At 45.6% G+C, this 22,352-nt stretch overlaps 2 protein-coding genes across 17 annotated transcripts in view; one reads left to right on the top strand and one right to left on the bottom strand.

The window, feature by feature from the left end:
• myo10 (myosin X) overlaps positions 1-8,319 on the top strand; it is a 72,860-nt gene extending 64,541 nt beyond the window's left edge. Inside the window, exons 35-43 of one of the 11 annotated variants that reach the window (XR_009526863.1) lie at positions 771-1,068; positions 1,877-2,084; positions 2,190-2,326; positions 2,687-2,807; positions 4,422-4,907; positions 5,645-5,836; positions 6,539-6,864; positions 6,954-6,972; positions 7,005-8,319. Coding sequence is in view for 1 of the 11 variants with exons in the window: in XM_060058041.1 (XP_059914024.1) it covers positions 771-1,068; positions 1,877-2,084; positions 2,190-2,326; positions 2,687-2,807; positions 4,422-4,907; positions 5,645-5,836; positions 6,539-6,649 (1,553 nt within the window). In the remaining 10 variants the exon portion in view is untranslated. Of the gene's footprint in view, positions 1-770; positions 1,069-1,876; positions 2,085-2,189; positions 2,327-2,686; positions 2,808-4,421; positions 4,908-5,644; positions 5,837-6,538 lie in introns of all 11 variants that reach the window. The other 10 variants (XR_009526854.1, XR_009526860.1, XR_009526859.1 and 7 more) reach the window with 10 other exon arrangements.
• A 4,505-nt stretch (positions 8,320-12,824) lies between these two features.
• LOC132463689 (uncharacterized) overlaps positions 12,825-22,352 on the bottom strand; it is a 139,861-nt gene continuing 130,333 nt past the window's right edge. For all 6 annotated transcript variants that reach the window (XM_060059988.1, XM_060059990.1, XM_060059987.1 and 3 more), the window contains 2 exons: positions 21,561-21,660; positions 12,825-17,516 (listed from right to left, as the gene is read on the bottom strand). In XM_060059988.1, coding sequence (XP_059915971.1) covers positions 13,774-17,516; positions 21,561-21,660 — 3,843 coding nt within the window. In that variant the 3' untranslated portion in view covers positions 12,825-13,773. The remainder of the gene's footprint in view (positions 17,517-21,560; positions 21,661-22,352) is intronic.

The raw sequence follows: 22,352 nt of genomic DNA, 5'->3' as shown, positions 1-22,352 counted from the left end.
ACTCCCTGCACCCACCCCCCTCATCCACCCCTCAAACCAAACATCCACCCATCACTCATCACTCATCATTCATCCACCCATCACTCGTCCATTCATCACTCACCACGCATCCACTTCATCCACGCTGGTGCCTTGCTTCCCTTTCTTTAAACCCATTGACTCCATCAACACGTCTCTCAGCCTCTCTAACGATGTTCATCTTCTGATGGATTTGTAAGCACTCTCAGCACGGTGGACAAGCGCTAGTGAGTGCTCTCATGTTCTGCTGTTCACACGCGACACATCCTCAACCTCTGGACTCGTCTCCTCCCCTTTCTCTCCTCCACCCCGCCCCTCCCCCCTCCCCCTCACCCTCCCTCCTCCACCCTTGACCTCTCCTCCCCTCCTCCTCGGCGCTTCCCCTCCCACTCCATCCCCCCTCTGACCCTGACCCCTCCTCCTCCACCCCTGACTCTGACCCCGCCCCTCCACCCCTGACCCCTCCTCCACCCCTGACTCCGCCCCCCTGACCCCGCCCCTCCACCCCTGACTCCGCCCCCCTGACCCCTCCTCCCCTGCCCCCTCATCCTCCACCCATGACTCCGTCCCCCTGACCCCGCCTCCTCCTCCACCTCTGACCCCTCCTCCTCCACCCCTGACCCCGCCCCTCCACCCCTGCCCACTCCTCCACCCTGACTCCGCCCCCCTGACCCCGCCCCCTCCTCCGCCCCCCCTGACTCCGCCCCCTCCTCCTCCGCCCCCTGACTCCGCCCCCTGACCCCGCCCCCCAGCCCTGAGGACCAAGGGCCCCACCACCCTGCAGGACGAGGCGCTGAAGGTGTTCGCCTCGCTGCAGCACCTGGAGGGCGTGGCGGACCCCCTGCCCGTCATCCAGGGGGTCCTGCGGACGGGCCAGGAGCTGCGGCCCCTGAGGGACGAGCTGTACTGCCAGCTGGTGAAGCAGACGGCGCGGCCCTCCCACCCCGGGGGCCCCGGGAACCTGTGCAGCTGGAGGATCCTGGCCTGCATGGCCTGCACCTTCCTGCCCAGCCGCGGCGTGCTCCGCTACCTCAAGTTCCACCTCAAGAGGTGAGGGGAGGGGGGAGCAGGCATGGAGGGGGGCATGGGAGGGCATGGGAGGGAGATGGGGGAGGCGTGGGAGGGACAGGGGGAGGCGTGGCAGTGCTCCCTCTTGTGCGAGAGGGGGGCGATGGTTTAATAGTAAGGCTGTTGGTCTGACTCCCTGTTGATGTGTTCTGCGTTCAAACCCCCCTAAATAATCTTGTGTATCTCTCTGGGTTATTACTCCGCTTAAAGAGTAGAGGCTGCACACTATGTATTGATCCCAAGGGGGTTATTCCCACCATTAGAAAGAAGTTCCGCATTTCATCGCTTTGGCTCCTTGTCAGGACCTCACTACCTTACCAAGAGGTCTAGAGGAACTAGAGGGAAGACACTCCTCATGCCAGTAGGGGAGGTCACGATACAGACCTCAAACTTTCGTCAGAGTGTTAATCCCCATAAACCAGGGGTCACCAACCTTTATGAACCTGAGAGCTACTTCATGGGCACTGAGTCACACGAAGGGCACCCAGTTCTATGCACTCTTCTGAAATAACAAATTAGCTCAGTTTGTCTTTAGTTATACATAACTATTAATGATTATTGATACTCATCTATGTGAAGACATGTTAATTAATTCAGTCATGTTAATGATTTCTCACAATAATTATCAACAATGACTTAAAAAAGGTGGGAGAGAGTTGTTCAAGAATGAGTAGTGGTATGTTTAGAACAGGCCTGCGGGCGCCTCATGTGGTCCTTGCGGGCGCCATTGGTGAGCCCTGCCATAAACCCCGCGGATCATTAACCTAACTCCTCCGCCTTTATCCCGTAGGACGAAAGAGCTGTCCCCCAACTCGGAGATGGAGCGCTACGCCTCGTTCGCCCTGGACTCCCTGAAGAAGACCCGCACCCGGGAGCACGTCCCGGCGCAGGAGGAGATCCGGGCCATCGTGGCCCGCCAGGAGATGACCACCATGGTGCACTGCCACGGCGGGGGGTCCTGCAAGATCACCATCAACTCCCACACCACCGCCGGCGAGGTGGGTGCAGACACACTCATCATCCGCCCGGATCTGAGACCCATTTGAGCTCCGCAGCTCACCAGGGGGTCCGGTGTTACAATGGTGTGTTTGTGTGCGTCCCAGGTGGTGAAGAAGCTGACCTGGGGCCTGGCCATGGAGGGCAGCAGGAACATGTTCGCTCTGTTCGAGCACAACGACAGCGTGGACAAGGCCATCGAGGGCCGCGCCGTGGTGGCCGACGTGCTCGCCAAGTTTGAGAAGTACGTCTCCTCCAGCCTCTCTGGACTCATTCACAATAACATTTACATTTAGCAGAAGCTCTTATTTTCATTTGTTTCACTTTCATTTTGTCAGAAGAAAGACAAACAACAATATTTCGCTGTCGCTACAGTTCGCTGTCGGTACATGTTCATAAGTGTCAAGCAATAACAATCGCTAGGTCCACCCATTCCCCGTACACAACAGAGATAGCTAGGATAAGATGCTACACAAGGCATAAGTAACATTTTTAAGTGCCAGGGCGTACAAGGGGAGGTAATCGCTTGTCAGTGTGAGATTGTGTGTGACGTTCGGGTGAGGGTGCGCTGGTTCCGCTGACCGGTTCCTCCCGTGTTCTGCAGGCTGTCAGCTGGCCAGGACCCCCAGGCCACCGGCTGGAGGTTCTACTTCAAGCTGTACTGCTTCCTGGACACCGACGGCGTTCCCAGGGACAGCGTGGAGTTCGCCTTCATGTTCGAGCAGGTGAGGCCCGAACGCCAGCTCACCAAGTGCTGACATGTGTTTTTCATTTGTGGGTAGAGTACTGAAAATCTACACTCAAGTAAAAGTACAATTACTTCCTTAGAAATCAACTTGAGTAAAAGTAAATTTGAAAACCTACCGAGTAAAAAAGTACTTTGTTTTAAAGATACTCTACATACATACATTTTGCTTGTGCAAAATGTTTGCATGTGTTTGGAAAGTGTGCTTGGAAAGAGATGCACTCTTAAAACATTTCTTCCCAAGTTGCTTCATTGTGTGCATTGTTCATTAAACATACATGCAACAATACGTACATGCAACAAAATGTACAAATGTACACAAAAAACGTAAATGAGCTCTGTGCATATGACAAAAGGCAAGAGCTTTGTAGGAACACAACCAATGAAACACCAACCAGGCTGGTTTGGTTAGCTGATTAGCCAATCAGATTTGTCTTCACGTGATTGCGATCCAGCCTACGCACAGCATGCACGCACACTCACAGCCAGACACAACAACGAGTTCAAGAGTGGTCTGCAGAATACAGAGCCTGTGTAACATAGTATCTTTAGAATTATATAAACTCTACGTGGGCCGTAACCCTGCCGCCACTGCCGAAAATATCTTCCTGCGCGTCTGCATCCATGGCGCTTCTGGTCCTCAGTCCCAACGTAACGGTCGACTCGTCTCCTCGGCTATGGAATCGCAGCAACGTTGCGACGCAACTTGTACGCTTGTATTACAGTCAACGAAGATAATGTGTTTATCAAAATACTCATATTAATGAAGGCTGAGGCATTTCATGGAAAATGTAATTGAGTAAAGTGTAGAATTCTAAATCAAATATTTACTAGAGTAAGAGTTAAATGACTTAAAAAAAGGAACGTGAAAAGTACTCTACACGAAAAAAGTACTTTTTTACTCATTTGCGTCACATGTAACGCCTTACTACCCACCACTGGTGTTTTTTTGTACCGTTAGATATTACAATAACAATAAACGCCCAAAAATTAAGACTGAAACAGTAAGAATCTAAATCAGTTTTCTTGCTCGTAATCAATATAAGTTTCTGTCCACACCCCCCCCCCCCCAATACATGGAACCCTAACTGACATCTGCTTCCTTTTTCCATCTCTGTCCTCTATCCATTATCTATCATCCATCTCTATGTCCATCTCTGTCCACCTATGCATTCATTAATCTCTCATCCATCTCTCCATCTGTGTCCTTCTATTCATCATTTATCATCCATCCATCCCCCCCCCCATCTCCTCCTCCCCACTCTCCTCCTGCCCCTCCCCCCTCTCCTCCTGTTCCTCCCCCCGCCCCCCCCCCCCCATCTCCTCCTGCTCCTCCCCCTCTCCCCCCTCTCATCATGTTCCTCCTCCCCCTCCCCCCCCCTCTCCTCCTGCTCCCCCTCCCCCTGCTCCTCCCCCCCTCTCCCCCTCTCCCACCTCCTCCCCCCTCTCCTCCTGGTCCTCCTCCCCCCCCCTCCTCCTCCTCCCTCTCTCCTGCTCCTCCCCCTCCTCCCTCTCTCCTGCTCCTCCTCCTGGTCCTCCTCCCCCTCCCCCCCTCTCTCCTCCTGTTCCTCCCCCCCCCCCTCTCCCCCTCCAGGCCCATGAGGCTGTGATCCGCGGCCGCTACCCGGCCCCTGAGGAGACGCTCCAGTTCCTGGCGGCCCTGCGGCTGCAGTACCTCCTGGGGGACCACGGCTCCCCGGCCCCCCTCCCCGACATGGCCCAGGTGTTCCCCGTGGCGCGGCTCCGCGCCCGCGTGCAGAACTCGGCCAAGACCTTCGCCCCGGGCGCCGGCTCGGCGTCGGAGCGCTCCTCCTCCGGGAGCGGCGAGAGGAAGCGCTCCAGCTTCCTGGAGGGAACGCTGAGGAGGAGCTTCCGGAGCGGCTCGCTGAGCCGGCAGAAGCTGCTGGAGGAGGAGAACTCGCTGGAGGCGTGGCTGCGCGAGGAGACGGCGGCGGTGCACGCCAGCGTGCTGGACAAGTGGCGGCGGCTGGTGGGGATGAACCAGGAGCAGGCCATGGGGAAGTACATGGCGCTGGTGAAGGAGTGGGCGGGCTACGGCTCCACGCTCTTCAACGTCGAGGTGAGGGACGCCGCCGTATTCACGGTGTCACCGTCTTCATGGATAGATAGATGGATCAAAACTTGTATTAATCCCCCAAAGGGGAATTTCCTGTGTTACAACAAAGCAGCATGGGAAGACACTGGATATAATACAAGACAATACAAATTAGGGATCGACCGATATATCGGTCGGCCGATATTCGCGGTTTTTTACTTGTATCGGTATCGGCCGATACGCGGCTAATTTTCGCCGATATTTTTTTCGCCAGTTTTTTTTTGTTTGTTCTACCTCACCTGTTTTTAATATTTGTTAAATATTGTTCATCTACTTGTTCTTACTTGTTCTACCTCACCTGTTTTTACTATTTGTTAAATATTGTTTTTTACATTGAAGTTCAATCAATGTTCCTTTTAAAAAAAAAGATATATACTTTATATCGGCTCAAGAACATCGGTATCGGCGTATCGGCGTATCGGCTAAGGCTGATGAAAAAATATCGGTATCGTATCGGCCCTAAAAAATCGGTATCGGCCGATCCCTAATAAAAATACAAAGCAGTGTTAAGGAACACAGAAATAGATGCTAAAGTAAGGAGAAACGGAATAAACCGGGCAAACAGCATACACTATAAAGTGGCCCGGTGCCAGTACTTCACAGTACATTAAAAGTGCGTCATACAGGCCTCCATCTCCCAGCATGCCTCTGAGGCCTCCGTCTCCCAGCATGCACCTCACCCCCTGTCCGTGCCCTTGCAGAGCACTGACGAGGCGTTCCCCAGCGAGCTGTGGCTGGGCGTCAGCCGGCAGGCCGTGTCGCTCTACAAGCGCGGGGAGCCCTGGCCCCTGGAGGTGTTCCCCTACGAGCAGATCCTCTCCTTCGGGGCCCCGCTGCCCAACGCCTACAAGATCGCCGTGGAGGGCCGTGAGCTGCTCTTCGAGACCCCTCTGGTACGTACCCAGGCCCCTGGAGACTCTGTTTCCGTCGTCTTAACTTTGGGATTTAAGCCTTCGCTTCCGGCGCTGACGTTAAACTCCTTGTCGAGGAGGGTGGCAACAGGGGTAGTTACACCGGGTTACCTCTAGAACAACCCTTAACTAACCGTCAACTATCTCAGACCCACCCTAGCCTCACCCCTTACTGCTGAAGAACCCTAAAAGAATGCCCTTACCAGCTAGATTGACCCTTAACCTGTTCTGATCAAACACACCGGCCCTGACCCTAGTCCCTAGCTCCTAGATTACCCCTAATCCACCGCCCTGACCCTAGTCCCTAGCTCCTAGATTAACCCTAATCCAACACCCTAACCCTACTCCCTAGCTCCTAGATTACCCCTAATCCAACACCCTAACCCTACTCCCTAGCTCCTAGATTACCCCTAATCCACCGCCCTGACCCTACTCCCTAGCTCCTAGATTACCCCTAATCCTCCGCCCTGACCCTAGTCCCTAGCTCCTAGATGAACCCTAATCCACCGCCCTGACCCTACTCCCTAGCTCCTAGATGAACCCTAATCCTCCGCCCTGACCCTAGTCCCTAGTTCATAGATTAAAGAATCCTTAACCCTGACCCTACTCCCTAGCTTCCAGATTAACCCTAACCTGCTCTAATCCAACCTAATCTCCTCTGACCATGCTCTGCTCCCCCTCCAGGTGATGGACATCGCTAAGCTGATGAAGGCCTACATCAGCATGATGGTGATGAAACGCCACAGCAACCCCCAGTCGCTCAGCAGTCACGGCAGCCAGAGCAGCGCCTGGTGACCCCCTGGTGACCCCCAGGACCTCTGAACTTTGACCTCTGACCCGGGCGCTGTGTGGGTACAGCGCCCGGCGTCTTGACGGGCCAGGACCCGAAGAGGGGGAGGAGCCTGGCGTCATGGAGACAAAAACCCACCACATCCCCACCAGGAACCAAACTCGTGTACATAGGTCGTTGTTAACCACAGTTGGGGTCAGGGTTAGGCTCTGACCCTGAGGTTAGACTCTGACCCTAGACTCTGACCCTGAGGTTAGGCTCTGACCCTGAGGTTAGACTCTGACCCTGAGGTTAGACTCTGACCCTGAGGTTAGGCTCTGACCCTGAGGTTAGACTCTGACCCTAGACTCTGACACTAAGGTTAGACTATCTAACCCTGACCCGGATTTACAGAAATTCGTTATTTTCAAAGAATCACAGTGGTCGTTAAGGGTAGGGGTTACGGTTAGCCTGAACTTCACCCTTATCCTCACCTTGAAGGAAAATATTGTGTCAGGAAAGGAGCGAACTTGACTTGGTATTGTTGGTGGAGTTGGTTGTTGGTGGACTTTGATTCTGTGGGGAAATCTTTTTGTTTCAAGTTAAACTGCTCATTTTGTTTTCCATATGCTAGGTGCTGTCACACTTCACGGGCTGTTACTATACTGTGTGTGTGTGTGTGTGTGTGTGTGTGTGTGTGTGTGTGTGTGTGTGTGTGTGTGTGTGTCTGTCTGAGTTTCTTTTTGTGTGTGGGTGGGTCTTTTGACTGTCGGAATGTAAAAAAACAAGCAGAGAATTTGTAAAAAGAAAAAAAGAAAGTACTTACAGGATTTGAGTGTGGGCCTCGTGTCGAGCTATATCCAGGTCTGTTTGTAAATGTACATCCTTATGCAGCCGCCTTGAACATTTCAACCCATGCTGGGATCTCACCGGACCCTGCCGTGCCGGCCTCGAGGACTCTCAGTCAGGACCGAGCTCGCTGTCCATCCAGGTATCCCTCTCGTTGTTCTCGAGACGCTGCCGTCTCTCCTGTCCTACCGACGTTCCTTAATGCGTTCACAAGGACCTACGTCGAGTCCTACACACACACTGGCGTCTGGACGGCATTTTGTGAATCCTAATCAGTTCATGGAGAGAGTTTGTATCACAGAAGGGATACGAATCATCCATACTCTTCTGTATCGGCTTAAGGAAAACCAGTCGGTCTGATCTAAACCGTACTCTTTATTCTATAGTGTACTCTCTGCTACAAAACGTTTTTCGGACTCGTGGTTTGTTTCTGATTGGTCGCAGGTTTATTCATGTCTGAACTACATTTCTTCAGGAGCAGAACTACATTTCCCAGGAGCACCGCGGGCGGTCGGTCCATCCAAAGCTCTTTGCCGTCTGTGCCTTATTGTATATTGTGTACACTTTAAGTAACGCCATCTTCTGTCGAGTTGTAATGTGCAATGTCTGGTTTGTGATTGATGGTGTATCCACTAGCTGTACATTTTATACCGCTGCCCTTTGCCTTCAGTTTGATTTTGGACCACGAGGTGATATTTTATAGATAATCATGTTGTATTTTTCCTTACGATTACAGTGAATCCATCATCAACAGAAATACTGGATTCTTGATGCTTTTGTATCTGTATTGGCTCTGTTGTGTATGTAGGCCTACAATATGGCTCTGACAATAAACCATAAATATTTACATGGCTGTGTGACTTTTACTACCTTCTTATCAATGCTTTATTTTAGTTTTCAGGTTTGCCAATAACACAGAGGTTTCCTTAAATGGACATCTTTAAAGTTCTTCTGTTTATAAATAAAAAAATTCAGCTTTGATTTAAATCAGGGCTCCGAACCGGTTCAAGGAACGAAGACAAAAAACGAAAACGAACGGAATTTTACGAGGAACGGAAACGGAAACGAAAACCAATGGTCTTCAACTGTTCCGGAACAGAAACGTTACTCTGAAATCCCCAAAACCGGTTAATGTTTTTTTTTCGTTCTCTATATAGCCTATAAAATTTCACAAAAGCATAGCCTATTTCATGAAAAAATATAAATATTTCCGGTTGCCGCGTTCACTTCGCCGCCCGCCAAGCTCAGTTGTCACAAATTCCCACCACCGCCATGGCGAGAGGTGATTTGGAAGCTACAGTTGCACTGAGCTCTATCTTCGACAAAGGTAACGTGAATCGATTCTTGACATTTGAATCGAAACCCAGCTCTAGTTCGTTGCACCAACAGCGTTGTTAGGTTTGCCTATCACTTAATGCACACTCCCAATGCCTTGCGCAAGGAGGGAAGTAATGAAATTAAATCAAGGTGGATACTGTAATCCAAAATTTTGACTAGAAAAGTCATGCCAAGGTTGAAATTAGCTCAGAATATTGAATGGGATACTCAAATCAAAAATCAACAATCTGTGCAAGCACTAAGAATCGGGTAGATGCACTATCTATAGCACTAATGAGTTATCACATGCACGATAACAGAATGACTCAGCTAACCTTGCATGAAATGCTTACGGTTCGATTCATGCCTTCACCTACATGAGGGACTTCCATTAGAGTAATCAGAAATAGACTTAAGATGTTCGAACAACTAACTGCTATACATGAGTTTGTATTCCAATAAGAGAAACACAAAGTTCCAGAGCCAGATGCAGACACACCCGGAGCCTACCAACTACCCCAGGTATCGTACTCAGACGAGGTGGCTTACGAGGAACATTGGGAGGTAGAGACGGGTGAGTTTAGTCAGAATATGTGGCTAAAATGGATGAATTACCACAGCCCCCGCTAGGATTACCCCTCATAATTCACAACAAGGGTTTGCATGGCTATTGGAGCTGTTCGTAGATGGCCACATCCTAGGGTGCTCGATTACTGTAAAAGCCTGACTACATATCATGTACCCCCAGACCCCGATTAAGGCCATACCCCCCAGGTTCAAGGTTAATCTAACCCCAGACTATCACTGTATCACAGGGAGGGGAACAGGGAGGAAGGTAGGGTCCTTTCCCCCTTGGGCATGTAATACCAGTAGGGAAATAGATTTGCTGTCCAATATGACCCATGCCTGTAGTGACATATGGTGGTTTTGTGGAGGACAAATCCTCAGGGGGGTTCTCCCCATAAAAATCTCAGGGACATATGCCTGAGATTTCCTGGACATCCTGGACATATTTACCAGGATGCCTAATTAAACAATTAATGCAAGCTTTAGTCCTATCTCAGCTTGATTACTGTACAGTCATATGGTCCAACACATCAGAAAACAATCGTAATAAGCTACAGGTAGCTCAACACAAAGCTGCTTGTATAGTGCTCAACTGCTCATACAGAACTAGAGTATGTAAAATGCTGAATAAGTTAAACTGGCTACCAGTTAAACTTAGGTTACACTACTCTCTATTCAGCTTTTTAAGAAATATAATAACAGCAAAGAGTCCTGTAAGCCTGTTTAATAGCTTTTGTTATGATATGCACAATTACTCTACACACCAGTCATCTGAGAGGAGATTTCTACTGCCTGTCTTTAAAACAGGGGCCGGACAGAAAACACCACACTACAGAGCAATGGTAGCTTAGAATTCTCTTCTGCGTTTTTTGGTAAATGAAACAAGTAAAATGGCCTTTAAAATCAAATTGAAATTGTATTTGGTGATACAAGGGGTTAAATAATGTTTTTCTCTTTCTCAATCTTAACAAACTTAAATCAAGTAATGATTTTAATTTCCTCTTTTTGTTGAATGTTTTTGTTCTTGTTGTATGCTGTGTGAATGCATGATTTTATGTAAAATAGGATATGCAATTTGGAATTTTTGACCTCAGGAAGAACAGCACTCATCTGTCTATGAGAGAGCTGATTGTGGATCAAATAAACAATTCAATGTGCCCTAGCACAATTGGTAATGCCCATCTACATTCTACCCGACAGCAAGACTGTGATGGATCTCAAACTGCGGGTGCACAGCTCATGCTGCCGGATGGCGCTGCGAGTAACTTTGATAAGCACAATATGTTATCCCGCAGTAATCAGCCCGACAGCCCCGAAACGTTAACGGCCCACCGGGAATTCTCCCAACTCTCCCGATTACCACTCCGCCACCGCGTGTGTGTAGGCCTGGGTAAAAAAATCGATTTAATCGATTTTGGATCGATTTCGTTTAAATTTCACGCTATCGATTCACAGGGCATGAGATCGATTTTTTTTTTTTTTTTTTTGTAAATATGTTGAAAAAATATTAATTTAAGGAGTTTTATAATGCTTGAATATTTTATCTTAAATGGTATAATCTTTACAATGGTTATATTTATATATTTTAGGAAGATGGAGGCAGTTTTGTTTATAGTTGCCTGGATTGTCATTAATGTAGCCTACAAAATAAAAACATGTATTTTGCAGTGTGTTGCATGGAGATAATTTCATTAATATAATGAATTAGGCAGGCCATCACGTTGAATAGAATGTAAAATCTTGCTAAGGATGTTAATTAACAGTCACAACTACAAGATTTTAGTCACAATTAATGATTTTAGTGCTGAATTAATGATGATAGCCTATAAAGAATATTTCCTTACAACTTAAGAAAATTATCATTCAATCTAGGAGCAGATGGAACAGATTCGGATTGAATCGAATCGAATCGTGATTAATCAATTTAAAGCCTTCAGAATCAAAATCGAATCGATTCAGGAACTTGGCCGTGATACCCAGCCGTGTGTGTGTGTGTGTGTGTGTGTGTGTGTGTGTGTGTGTGTGTGTGTGTGTGTGTGTGTGTGTGTGTGTGTGTGTGTGTGTGTGTGTGTGTGTGTGTGTGTGTGTGCGTGCGTTATTCGATAGCCTGGTAATGTGTATAGGCCTACATACGGTAGGAATATTCATACTGGTTTAAATAATAAATGTCATAGTATTTCCCATCTTTGCTGAGCAAGAGTTTTGTTCTAAAGTTCAGTGATTGAAACAAATAAAAGCCTGGGCTATTGAAGTTTTACGGTAGGCCTACCACTGTCATGCACCTACCCGATGTCAAGTGGACGGGTTGAATTCACTGCGGCTCTCTCTTCTTATATCCCTCTTACCATATATATTTTATTACTGTCCTTCTCAACACTCTCTGATCGCACTAAAAGGCTGGCAGCACGAAATCATGGGATATTTAGAATAGAAAAAAATATTTTAATCGCTTGACAGCACTAGTTTAAACACATGCAAACTAAACACGTAACGCATAACACAGTCCATGGCAATGCATATTAACGGGGGGACACATGCGTATTAGGAATACAAGTCGATAACGGTAATGCATGCATACAATACTGAAAAGAAACAATGTTTATAATGTATTGCGTATATAATTAAATAGAACCACAGTTACCGCATATCATATGTGTGTCAAGTTTTCTTTGCCAACATTTATTTGAAGACTCTGAAGTTGTGGAAGAAAGCCTTATTCCATGTGTCATAAACTGAGCCATTTTAATTTTGAAATTCATGTCTCATATAAGACTGCAGACGCAATGTCAAATTTGATTTAAGTCTACATATTGGGGTGAGTTCAAGGAAAATAGGTTAGAAAATGTATCCATCAATGCGCTCTGGGAAACAATTTCAATCCAAATTAAAGACAACATCTAATTGTATTAATATTTATTTTAACTCATATTCTGGCTTATTATGTTAAGTGCAAGCATGTTAAGATTTCCTTGACAAAAAAAATAGATAATTGTAGGGGGGGCTTTTGAATATCTTGGGGGGGGGCTTAGCCCCACCCAAGATTGGCCTAACGACGTCCCTGGAAGGAGGGCTGCGATTGGCTCACAGATCTCCACCTGTTCAGGACACGGCAGTCGGTCCATCGGCCACAGAGCAAGAACCTCGTTCAGAAAAGTCTGTCTGTCTTCATATCAATAACAATACATCTCTGGTGTTTTCAATTAAAATGGGAAACGGCGCCCCCTGCTGCTGAGGTGAAGGCAGATTGTAGAGTACGTCGGTGGCAACATAATTAATTTAGCAAAATAAACAGTTTATCACCCCCTGCTGGTGATTTCATGAACAAGTTTAAACTTACTAGTGGTCTCCTGGATCGGTAAAGATTTCAGGAGTTCAACGCTTTACCGATCCAGTTTAGGAGACTTATCTTTCAATATATCACAACACAACCAAATTGAATTAATCAAAAAAAACTAAAATAGGCTTAAGTAAATACAGACGCGGATCAATCTTTAATTTCGTTTAAATTTCGTTTTTCTTTAAAGAGTAAGATGACATATAGCATGCATACAGGAGATGATTATACTTTTGTAAATATTATTTTTCCAACCTCTGTTATGATTTCCTCTAACATATTCATAATCACATTTACACCCAAGAAAATATTGGTCACAATTTCATTACAATGTTTTCATCAACAGCATCTGTGTTATTATATCAAAGAACAAGCATAAAATGAGTTGATGTAGCAGAAGAAGGATGTCAATAAGTGACTAATTGCTGTGAACACCTACTGTGGAAATTAAGGATGGGTGGATCGAAACCAATACTTCCAATACTGATGATGGTAAAGTTTTGAGAATCCACCCTCATAAAATTATTGAAATTTTATTTGTATACATTTTTTGGAATTGTTAAAAATATATAGGTAAAAGGTTACCTGCGTCAAAAATCAGTACAAAGTTATGGCAAAACGTATACCTCAAACCTGAACTTAATGAGTTACAGCAGAAACAAGGAGGTGAAGCGAACAAAAACCTGAGAAGGATATGACTATAAACTATAAAAACAGAAGACCTGTGATTTTTAAAAGCTGTCATATTCAAACAAAGTATCACACATGCCTATTTAAAACAAATGCCATCGCTTTCAAATAAAATGTTTTGGTTTCTAATCCAAGAAAAACTGTGTTGCCCATCCCCATTGAAAATAATTTGTTATTTTTATTTTTTAAAGCTAGCCCTAACCCTATAACAGTTCGGTCATCTGGTGAGGATGCCCACTGCGCGCCTCCCTAGGGAGGGGTTCCAGGCATGTCCAGTCGGGAGGAGACCTCGAGGAGGACCCTGGACTCAAAACTGGCCTGGGAACGTTGCGTAACCCCGCATCAGAGCTGTTCAATGTGACCCGGGGAGGGGAAGTCTAGATTAAGGATCTCTCAATTTACTACACTCTTCCACCAGTTACCAAGTCCTTCAACACACCTGGTGCGTAATCCCTTTTTTTCTCTTTGCTTTTTTCCCTCCACGTATTCTTCCTCTGGTCTGGTTAGTTGCTCTCCTTTTGAAACCTTGGCTATGATTTGGGCATTTCCTTTCATTTTTTCCAGAGACTGAATCCGTGCCAGGTAACCCTCTTTGCCCTCTGACTTCTCTCCCTCAATGAGCAGGTCGATGTACTCTGGCGTGCTCAGCGGGTCAGGCCGCAGAGCTATCTCCTTCAGCCGAGCTAAACAGGCAGACGACGTGTCCATCAGTAATATTATCTCATCCTGCAGATGGGCAACCTCCTCCTTCTGGATTTCAATCAGTTGCTGGACTGTGATCTTCGCCTCAGAGGCTTTTTCATACTTCTCTTTCAGCTCTTGTACCGTCGTCACCTGCTTCTCCTTGACGTAGTCAAACTTGTATTTCTGGTTAAAATGTACGTTCCAGTCACATTTTCCAGGGCAAACTGTGCATTTCCCATCCTTCATGGCACCACAGCGCATTTTTTGCCGATCATCTGCTATGATACAGGGGTAATGGCAGGTGATGTGACACTGCTGACAGTTAGTGATGAACTGTCCCTCTTTGGTAAGGTTTGTTTTAACACACTTTATGATTTCAACTTCAATTTGAAAGTTTTCATTGCAACTGATGTCGGCGGTGTGCTTTTCGATCTGTTGTTGGGTTGATCGGATCTGTTCCAGTTTCAGCAACCCCGCCCGTACCTGGGGCTGGATTCCTTCCACAGACACCTCCAACTGCTTTCGCTCTTCGAGAACCTCTTTGGTTAACTGCAGGCTCTTGGTGGTCATTTGTCCCAAGGCAGTGAAGAATGTTTCCATGCTGCTGGCCCCCATTGCCCAAAACATTGCATCAAAGTTGTTAACATTTATCTTTTTTTCTTCTGGATATTTTGATGATTTGGAGTCTTGATCAGCTCTGTCACTGAAAGATTTATTTTCAGCAAACAGTGCAGAGTTGTTGAATTTGTGGTGCACCGGAAGGTCTTTGTTGGTTTTGGGACATGGAATTTTGGCTGCATTGATCGCCTCAAGAACAGGAGGCTGCTGACCGTCTGCAAACGTGACCAGAATGCAAATGTTTTCCGCCACGTCTTTACCAAAGATGGACAGCACTGAATCGAACACATACTTCTGTGACGCCGTTAGTCTTACTTGAGAGGCCTGGGTAACAAAACAAATTGCATCTATCTCAAAGACTCCCTTTGCCGAGGTGAAGAGACTCCTGATCTGCTCTGTGATCGCCTTGTCACTCTCTATTCCCCTTGTGTCCCCGAAACCAGGAGTGTCAACAAGGGTTAGAGAATAAGGAACTTTGAAGCCTTCTTGGTGGTTGATTTTGTAGGTGGTTACGTGGGTAGTCTGACTTTCAGCTTGTGACTTTGACTGATCCTCATTGATTAGTTTGAAGCGGAAAGAGTCTTTCCAATCTATGCCCAGGATGTAGTTGATCATTCCATTGATCAGAGTTGACTTCCCTGAACCTGTTGCCCCCAGAAACATGACAGTGCGATTTGTCTTAACGCTGTCATTGCCAAATGTGTAGCTCTTGCATCCATCTATCCTACTATTGTTTTTCTCCAGGGGTAACTTGAAAACTGAAGGAGAACCAGGTTCTATTACTTTGCTCGATGCTTTGATTGATGTAGCCAGTTTATCAGATAGCTTTTTTGTGCACACAACTACTGATTCCTCTTTGCCAAGGCCAGAAAGTCCACAGTCACATCTGACTCTGACAGTGTATCGCGTTGAAGGCTGCAGCCCTGGAATGACTTTGACTAGTTGGGAGTCGTTGGCTGTGAATATTGGTTTGCTCCATATACACTCTTCAGGGTTCACTTCTGGAGATGTTTCAGCATATTCTAAGATGTATTGCTTGATCCCCGCTCCACTTCCAAGCTCAGATGGTTTCTCCCAGCTGACTGATAACTCTGTAGAATAACATTCCACTTGTAGTTTTTCTGGAGGACTGGATGGTAAGGTTTTAATTAAAGGGCTACCTTCACAGGCCGGACCGAGGCCGACTGCGCACCAGGCTCTACATCTGAACTGATACCCTTCATTAATCTTCAAGCCGGACACTATGACATCCCCAGCCTTGCTCTCCATTTGTTGATCCCAAACATCATCTCCATGGACACAGAACTCAACAGTGTAGTGGGTGACAGTTGTCAACCCAAATTGAGGAGGGGAAATATTCAGTGTTACACTGTTATGGGTTATATCACCTGTGGTCATCTCTGGCTTCGAAGGTGGTTCAAAGTTGTAGTTGGCTAAGGACCCATCCTTGTAGAGGTGGAGAGTTGCGCCTTTCTTCTCATCATCGCTTATTGCACCTGCTAGAAACCTAATGTTTTTTTTCTCTTTGTTGGCCTCTGCAAAATCTTTGAAGAGCTGCATTTTCTCATACGTGACATTTGCGGAGAACCATTGTTCCTTTTCCATATCATAAGCACATGGCACGTCGTCTTGTTTGGTTTCATCCAAGTACTTTGACAGAGCTGAAAGGTACGGCTCTGGGCCTTCCAGGGAGGTAAAGACAAAGCACACTGTATGTCTGACATCTCCACTGTGGATCTCACTCTGCAGAGTGTTGTGACTGGACGCAACAATCATCATGTTGGGCATTTTGTTAATCAGAGAGCTGATGATTTTGATTTCTTTCTCTTTACAATCCATCCACTCATTCATTTCACCACTTTTGAAGGGAGAGGAATGTATTTTTTTCAGGATCTCTGCGAGAACACTTTCCTCCTCTCCTCCTCCTCGGATCAATGGGAGTTTCTTTGCCATAATATTCTGGAATTGAACTTTCTGCCGAAAAATAAGTTCCTTGAAAGCTTTCACCTTCTTGCTAATCTGTGGGAATTGCTTGGTTGTTGTGCAACTTTCTGCATCCTTGCATCTCCTTTCCAGCTCGTTGAGATCCTCCAGGACATTCTGAGCATCCCTGACTAAACTATCACTTATCTGCCTAACCAGTTGAGCAGCAGCAGAATCTAAAGCCGTCAGTGGCATTAACCAGACCTTCAGAGGCACTGCGTTCTCTCCGTTGGTTCCCAACAGCTTAGGTAGGCTTTGATAGACTTCTATTGCGTCCTGAAAAGACACAGGTGGTTTCTTAAGGTTAAAGTCCCCATAGAACTTGCAGTTAAACTTGTCAACATTAACCTTGTCCTTGCCTGCCATGTTTAGAGAACCTTTGCCATCTATCTTCAAGCTGGGTATCTTCTGGATCAGCACCTTTAGATTGCCCTCAATGTCTTGCCGATCTTCCTTTTGTGACAACTCACGGTCGAACACAAAGAAGGCTTGTGCCCCATAAAGGATTCCTGTCACTACGTGTGTTGCTTGTCCTGACTCAAACACATATGGATGTTTCACATTACCTCTGCCAATGTGATTCATTGACAGCTCTTTGAATTTGGTGGTGGTTTTGTAATTAAGTACCACTCTAGCCTGATTTATGGAATGCTTAGAATCTGAGAGAAATTTAGCAGAGCCTTCTAAATCAACCATTCCACACAGAAAACTGGCTTGCAGTGAAGCTTCAACATTCAATGCAGAAGATTTGTCTTCGATGGAGTCGGATGCAAGTATGTCAAATTCACTGTTGGGTTGGGGTCTTTCATCTGCTTCTTTCTCTAAGGCTTCCCGGTCCCAAAGTTTCAGAGCTGGAGAAGAACAAGAGAAAACATATCAGAATCCTTGCTCAGAGAAATACATAAACAACGTATACATTTCCTTTATATATCGGCGTATGGTTTCCTACAGAAAGTAAATGATTTTCCAATGAAAGCTGTAAGGTCAACCTCAAAAAAAAGAAAAAAAAAGAAAAGAAAGTTAAATGTCAATGTGTTTATATCTGGCGAAAATAAAAGGTTCCATAAAAACAAATGTAGGTGGAATGGTCATGCTGTGGGATAATATAGGCTGGTCTATATTCTGAACACATCACTGCTTGAACTTACACCAATACTTTACACTCTAGAGTCTGACCAAATCCCATGTATTGAATCTGGAAAGAGTTGGTATTTTATCTGGTTATTATAATAAATGTTTCTGTATGTATGGGTTCATCCCCCTTCATACTATGGATTATAATGAGACTCATTCATTTAAATAATATTATATTATAAACATATGCCATTTGGTAAACATTTTATCGAAAGTGTCTTAAAATACTGTGAGTGCATACATTTCTTAGTGTGGTACTCTCAAAACAGTTTATTTTTTTTATTTTTTTATTTTTTTTATATTAGCAGTTGCAGTTGCAGTTCGGTGGTCTGAGGATCTCGTCACTGCTTTTTGCAGATGATGTAGTCCTCATTGGATCGGGTCATGTTTTGTTGTGTTTTTAGCGAACTTAAGAGACTTTAAAATACCGCCGTTGAGTACAATGGCAGGGGTGAATACCGGAAGGCGCGTAATGGCAGGTACCGCCGATTATGGGTTTATTTTTCGTCTTGTGTATTGCCTTGCGTGCATGCCGCGCAATTTAAGGTTCATCGTGTGTACTTTGCACAGTGTTTGTACACTACAGCTTAAACAGGAATTTGAGTAAATGTTACAGGTTCATGGCTACAGATTTACAAGTTTGAAAGAATGTTTATATTAACGCATACTGTTAAGATAAAAATGTAACTTTTACATCCAGAGTCACAACGGGGCCTGCCCGTAATTCCGACACCTCATTGTTCCGACGTCTCAATGGTCCGAAATATTTCCCATTAGATTGACATGCCACTATGCCGACGGTTCAATGTTACGAAACGGAACCAATTGGTCCGAAGGGCCGTTTGTCCGACGGCCGACGGAGTTTTATACCTCGCTCGCACTCTCTTTTGCTCTCCAATATTCAACGTGAACGTGATATCTAGGCCTAGGTTGTATTTTGTTGCTGAGAGAGAGAGAGAGAGAGAGAGAGAGAGAGAGAGAGAGAGAGAGAGAGAGAGAGAGAGAGAGAGAGAGAGAGAGAGAGAGAGAGAGAGAGAGAGAGAGAGAGAGAGAGAGAGAGAGAGAGAGAGAGAGAGAGAGAGAGAGAGAGAGAGAGAGAGAGAGAGAGAGAGAGAGAGAGAAAACACTTTATATGTAGGCCTATTCGGCATATTGAACCGTCGGCCAAATACGCCTCTTGTTTGACTTATCGGACATACGGCCCTTCGGAACAATGGGTTCCGTTTTCGTAACATTGAACCGTCGGCATAGTGGCATGTCGATCTAACAACTTGGTTTACTTTGTATTGAAAAAATTTAGCTTTCTCTGAGTAATACTTTTGTTTTATTTAAGTGAATCTAGAATAATTGCCAACTACATGTTGCATTCAGGTACAGTGGATTAAGCTGTTAATTGCACTATATTATTATTGATCCCTTAACTCACTGAAACAGGTGAATGTAAATGAGTATGTTGCTCAAGTAGAGGAAGAAGTGGACTAATGGAGAATATTGAATGTACATGAGATATGACATGAATGTGAATTAGAATAGGATGTACGATGTGGTTAGTATGTGATGCACTTAAACAGTTGAAGACTGAACAAGAGACACTCAGAGAATTTTATTTGTGAATTTGAATAGACGCAACTTGGATGACGAACTGAGCAGTCGTGTCTTCATTGCTTACCATTTTCTGCATATTACAGATTTCTTTATTGTTGCCGTGGCACCCAATACTGGGACCCGTAACATTAGCATGAGAATAGTGTGAAAGTTGTCTCTGACCTTTTTATTGTTTACAATTTATTTGAACAATTATATTGATATCCTAGGATCTCTAATAAATTGTTACTAATCTGTAAGGACAAAACAAACCATACTATAATAATAAACATGATATACTATGATATACAATGTATTATGTAAGGGATAATGTATAGAACGCCGGTCATTATCGAGAAAATAAGCCCAGACAGGGCGACCAGGACACCGACGCGCAGCGGAGGTGTCTTGCTTCGCCATGAAGGGACTTATTTTTCGATAACGACTGGCAAAGTTCTATACATTATCCCGCTTATTACACGGCTACTTCCCAAAACGAAACAATTTATTTTCAATGTATTTGTTACATTATTCATAGTGTTGATCAGCAGAGAAATAGTCCGCCCAAGACGTTGACGTCGTCGCTTAGCAACCGACAGCGCTTGGGTTCATACATATCCCGCTTATTACATTGACAAGTTACCGGACTACGTGCGGAGTGATACCAAAGGCAAAAAGTCCTTTTGTTTACCTTGACAGCGGTTATAATATAGAGTTAATGGATAATTGTGAGTTCTGATTGTCTTGTGGACCTAATTAAACTGAAATTTGGGCCATATTATCTTTGTCAGCATCCTGTGCGACCGATAATCTGGTTAGTGTGTCAGGGCCTTAAAGGTGCCATTGCATGAAAATCTCACTTTATGAGGTTTTCTAACATAAATATGAGTTCCCCTAGCCTGCCCCCAGTGGCTAAAACTTGCGTTCGGTGTAAAACGATTACTAGACTGCTCGCCTTTGAAAAAACGGAGGCTCAAGCGAGCTGATTTGGAATGTGGTTTCATTTGGCCCGCCAATGAGACACGACCATGCGAGCGCCAAATGTGTGTGTGTGTGTGTGTGTGTGTGTGTGTGTGTGTGTGTGTGTGTGTGTGTGAATACACACACTGTAACGCAAGGGTTTCTTTACGGTTCTTTGACGTCTCATGTATTTCCACAACGAGACTGTAGTGGGGGTTATGTCAGCCATGGTTGAGAAGGAATTGGGGGAAAGGAACTTTGGCTTTGACTCCCTGAAGTACATGAACTGCGACATGCCGCCGGTTGCCGCGAGGCACCACCGCCCAGCAGCGGGCAGCGGGCAGCCGGCAGCAGGCAGCGGGCAGCGGGCAGCCGGCAGCAGGCAGCGCGCGGTTCAGTCTGCTTCAGATGGATATGAAAGTGGAAGAACCAGAGACGTGGGAGAACCCGACAAAGTCGTTTGTGATTCATAATATCGTCTGGAGGCGCACACAGCTTTTGGCCACGATAATATGTATAATATGATATAGATATCTATGTATTATATGATATTATTTAGATATAGAGCTCCAGGACTCCCGTGTGTTCTACAATATTTACAGAACACGGCTAAAGGCTGTGTGCGCCTCGCCATTGCGATACATCCACTGTAAACAGAGCGCATGGTACCGTGGCTGTAAGTTGCTCAGGGCCACACCCCCACCCTCCTCCTTGACCCGCCTCGCCCCTCCTCATTTGCATTATAGCTACAGAGAGCAAACAGCGCATTTGGGGGAAACTCAATGTGATATACTGGCTCGGAGTGGCTGTAACTCTGCACCACGGCAGAATTTCGGGAACGTCTTTGAATACTGTGTTAGTGGCCCACTAATACCTATATTAAAGCATCCATAAAATAAGCACATGTCATGGCACCTTTAAGAACAACAATAGTGGAGCGCTGCTTGCAGCACTCGCCTAATAATGTTATCCATAATGACATTTGGCCGGATCAATTGATTTCAGCCAAAACACAAATCAGTTATAAGTTCAAATAACGACAATAAGAGATCTTGTGTCTTGTCCGTTAGACTCAGTGCCGCTGCTAGCTATTTTGGGGCCCTAAGCATAACTCCTTTATTGGGGGCCCCCTCAGGACTTGAGGCCCTACGCGCAGCGCGTAGTGCGCGTTATGGGAGCGGCGGCACTGGTTAGACTCTGCACTTGTATTTATTTACCGGGGATCAGTGAGTCGTTGCGACAGTCGTAGAGCATCCCCAGACTGAAGGGCCGGCCCAATGCTGCCAGCACTACGGTCTTACCCCTGTCCACGGCCATCTGAAAACACACACACACACACACACACACACACACACACACACACACACACACACACACACACACACACACACACACACACACACACACACACACACACACACAATTTAATAATTTAATAAAACATTTTAATTGATTCTGTATTGAAGGAACTTTTTGCCTGAATTGATGTGTAATCCTTAGGCGTGTTCATCTATGCCCCAATGGCATGGCATTTTAATCACTGGGATTTTTTATGTATGCTGGACATACTATAATTTTTTTCTTTCATTATTGCATCTTTTTAAATTCCATGGGCTGCAGTGATAAGTGAATTTCCCATGTTTGACCACACACTGTGGCTGGGGGTGAACAAATGTTTTACTTTAATGTAATATAAATGTAAGTGTCCTTGTTGATGTGTGTACTGTGTTATCCTGTAGCGTCATTTAGTTTTGAATTGGATGCCATAAAAATCATTATATTCCTCCCACTATAATTACAGAAAGGTATATTTATCAAAATACTGAATTTAATTTAAAATTACATATGGAACAGAGAGTCGAGAATAAATATGTGGCCAACAGATGAATAAATGACATAATAAATATCATGTTGAGATATAAGGATGGAGAGCCCTGCCCTCCCAACCCATATGACACCAGGGAACTACATAACTACATCTGCCATGCTTATGATTATAGTGTACACAT

Source organism: Gadus macrocephalus, chromosome 8 (assembly GCF_031168955.1).
Source record: "Gadus macrocephalus chromosome 8, ASM3116895v1".
NCBI classification, from domain to species: domain Eukaryota; kingdom Metazoa; phylum Chordata; class Actinopteri; order Gadiformes; family Gadidae; genus Gadus; species Gadus macrocephalus.
Note: the sequence above shows the minus strand (reverse complement) of the source record. Positions and strands in the feature narration are given on the sequence as shown.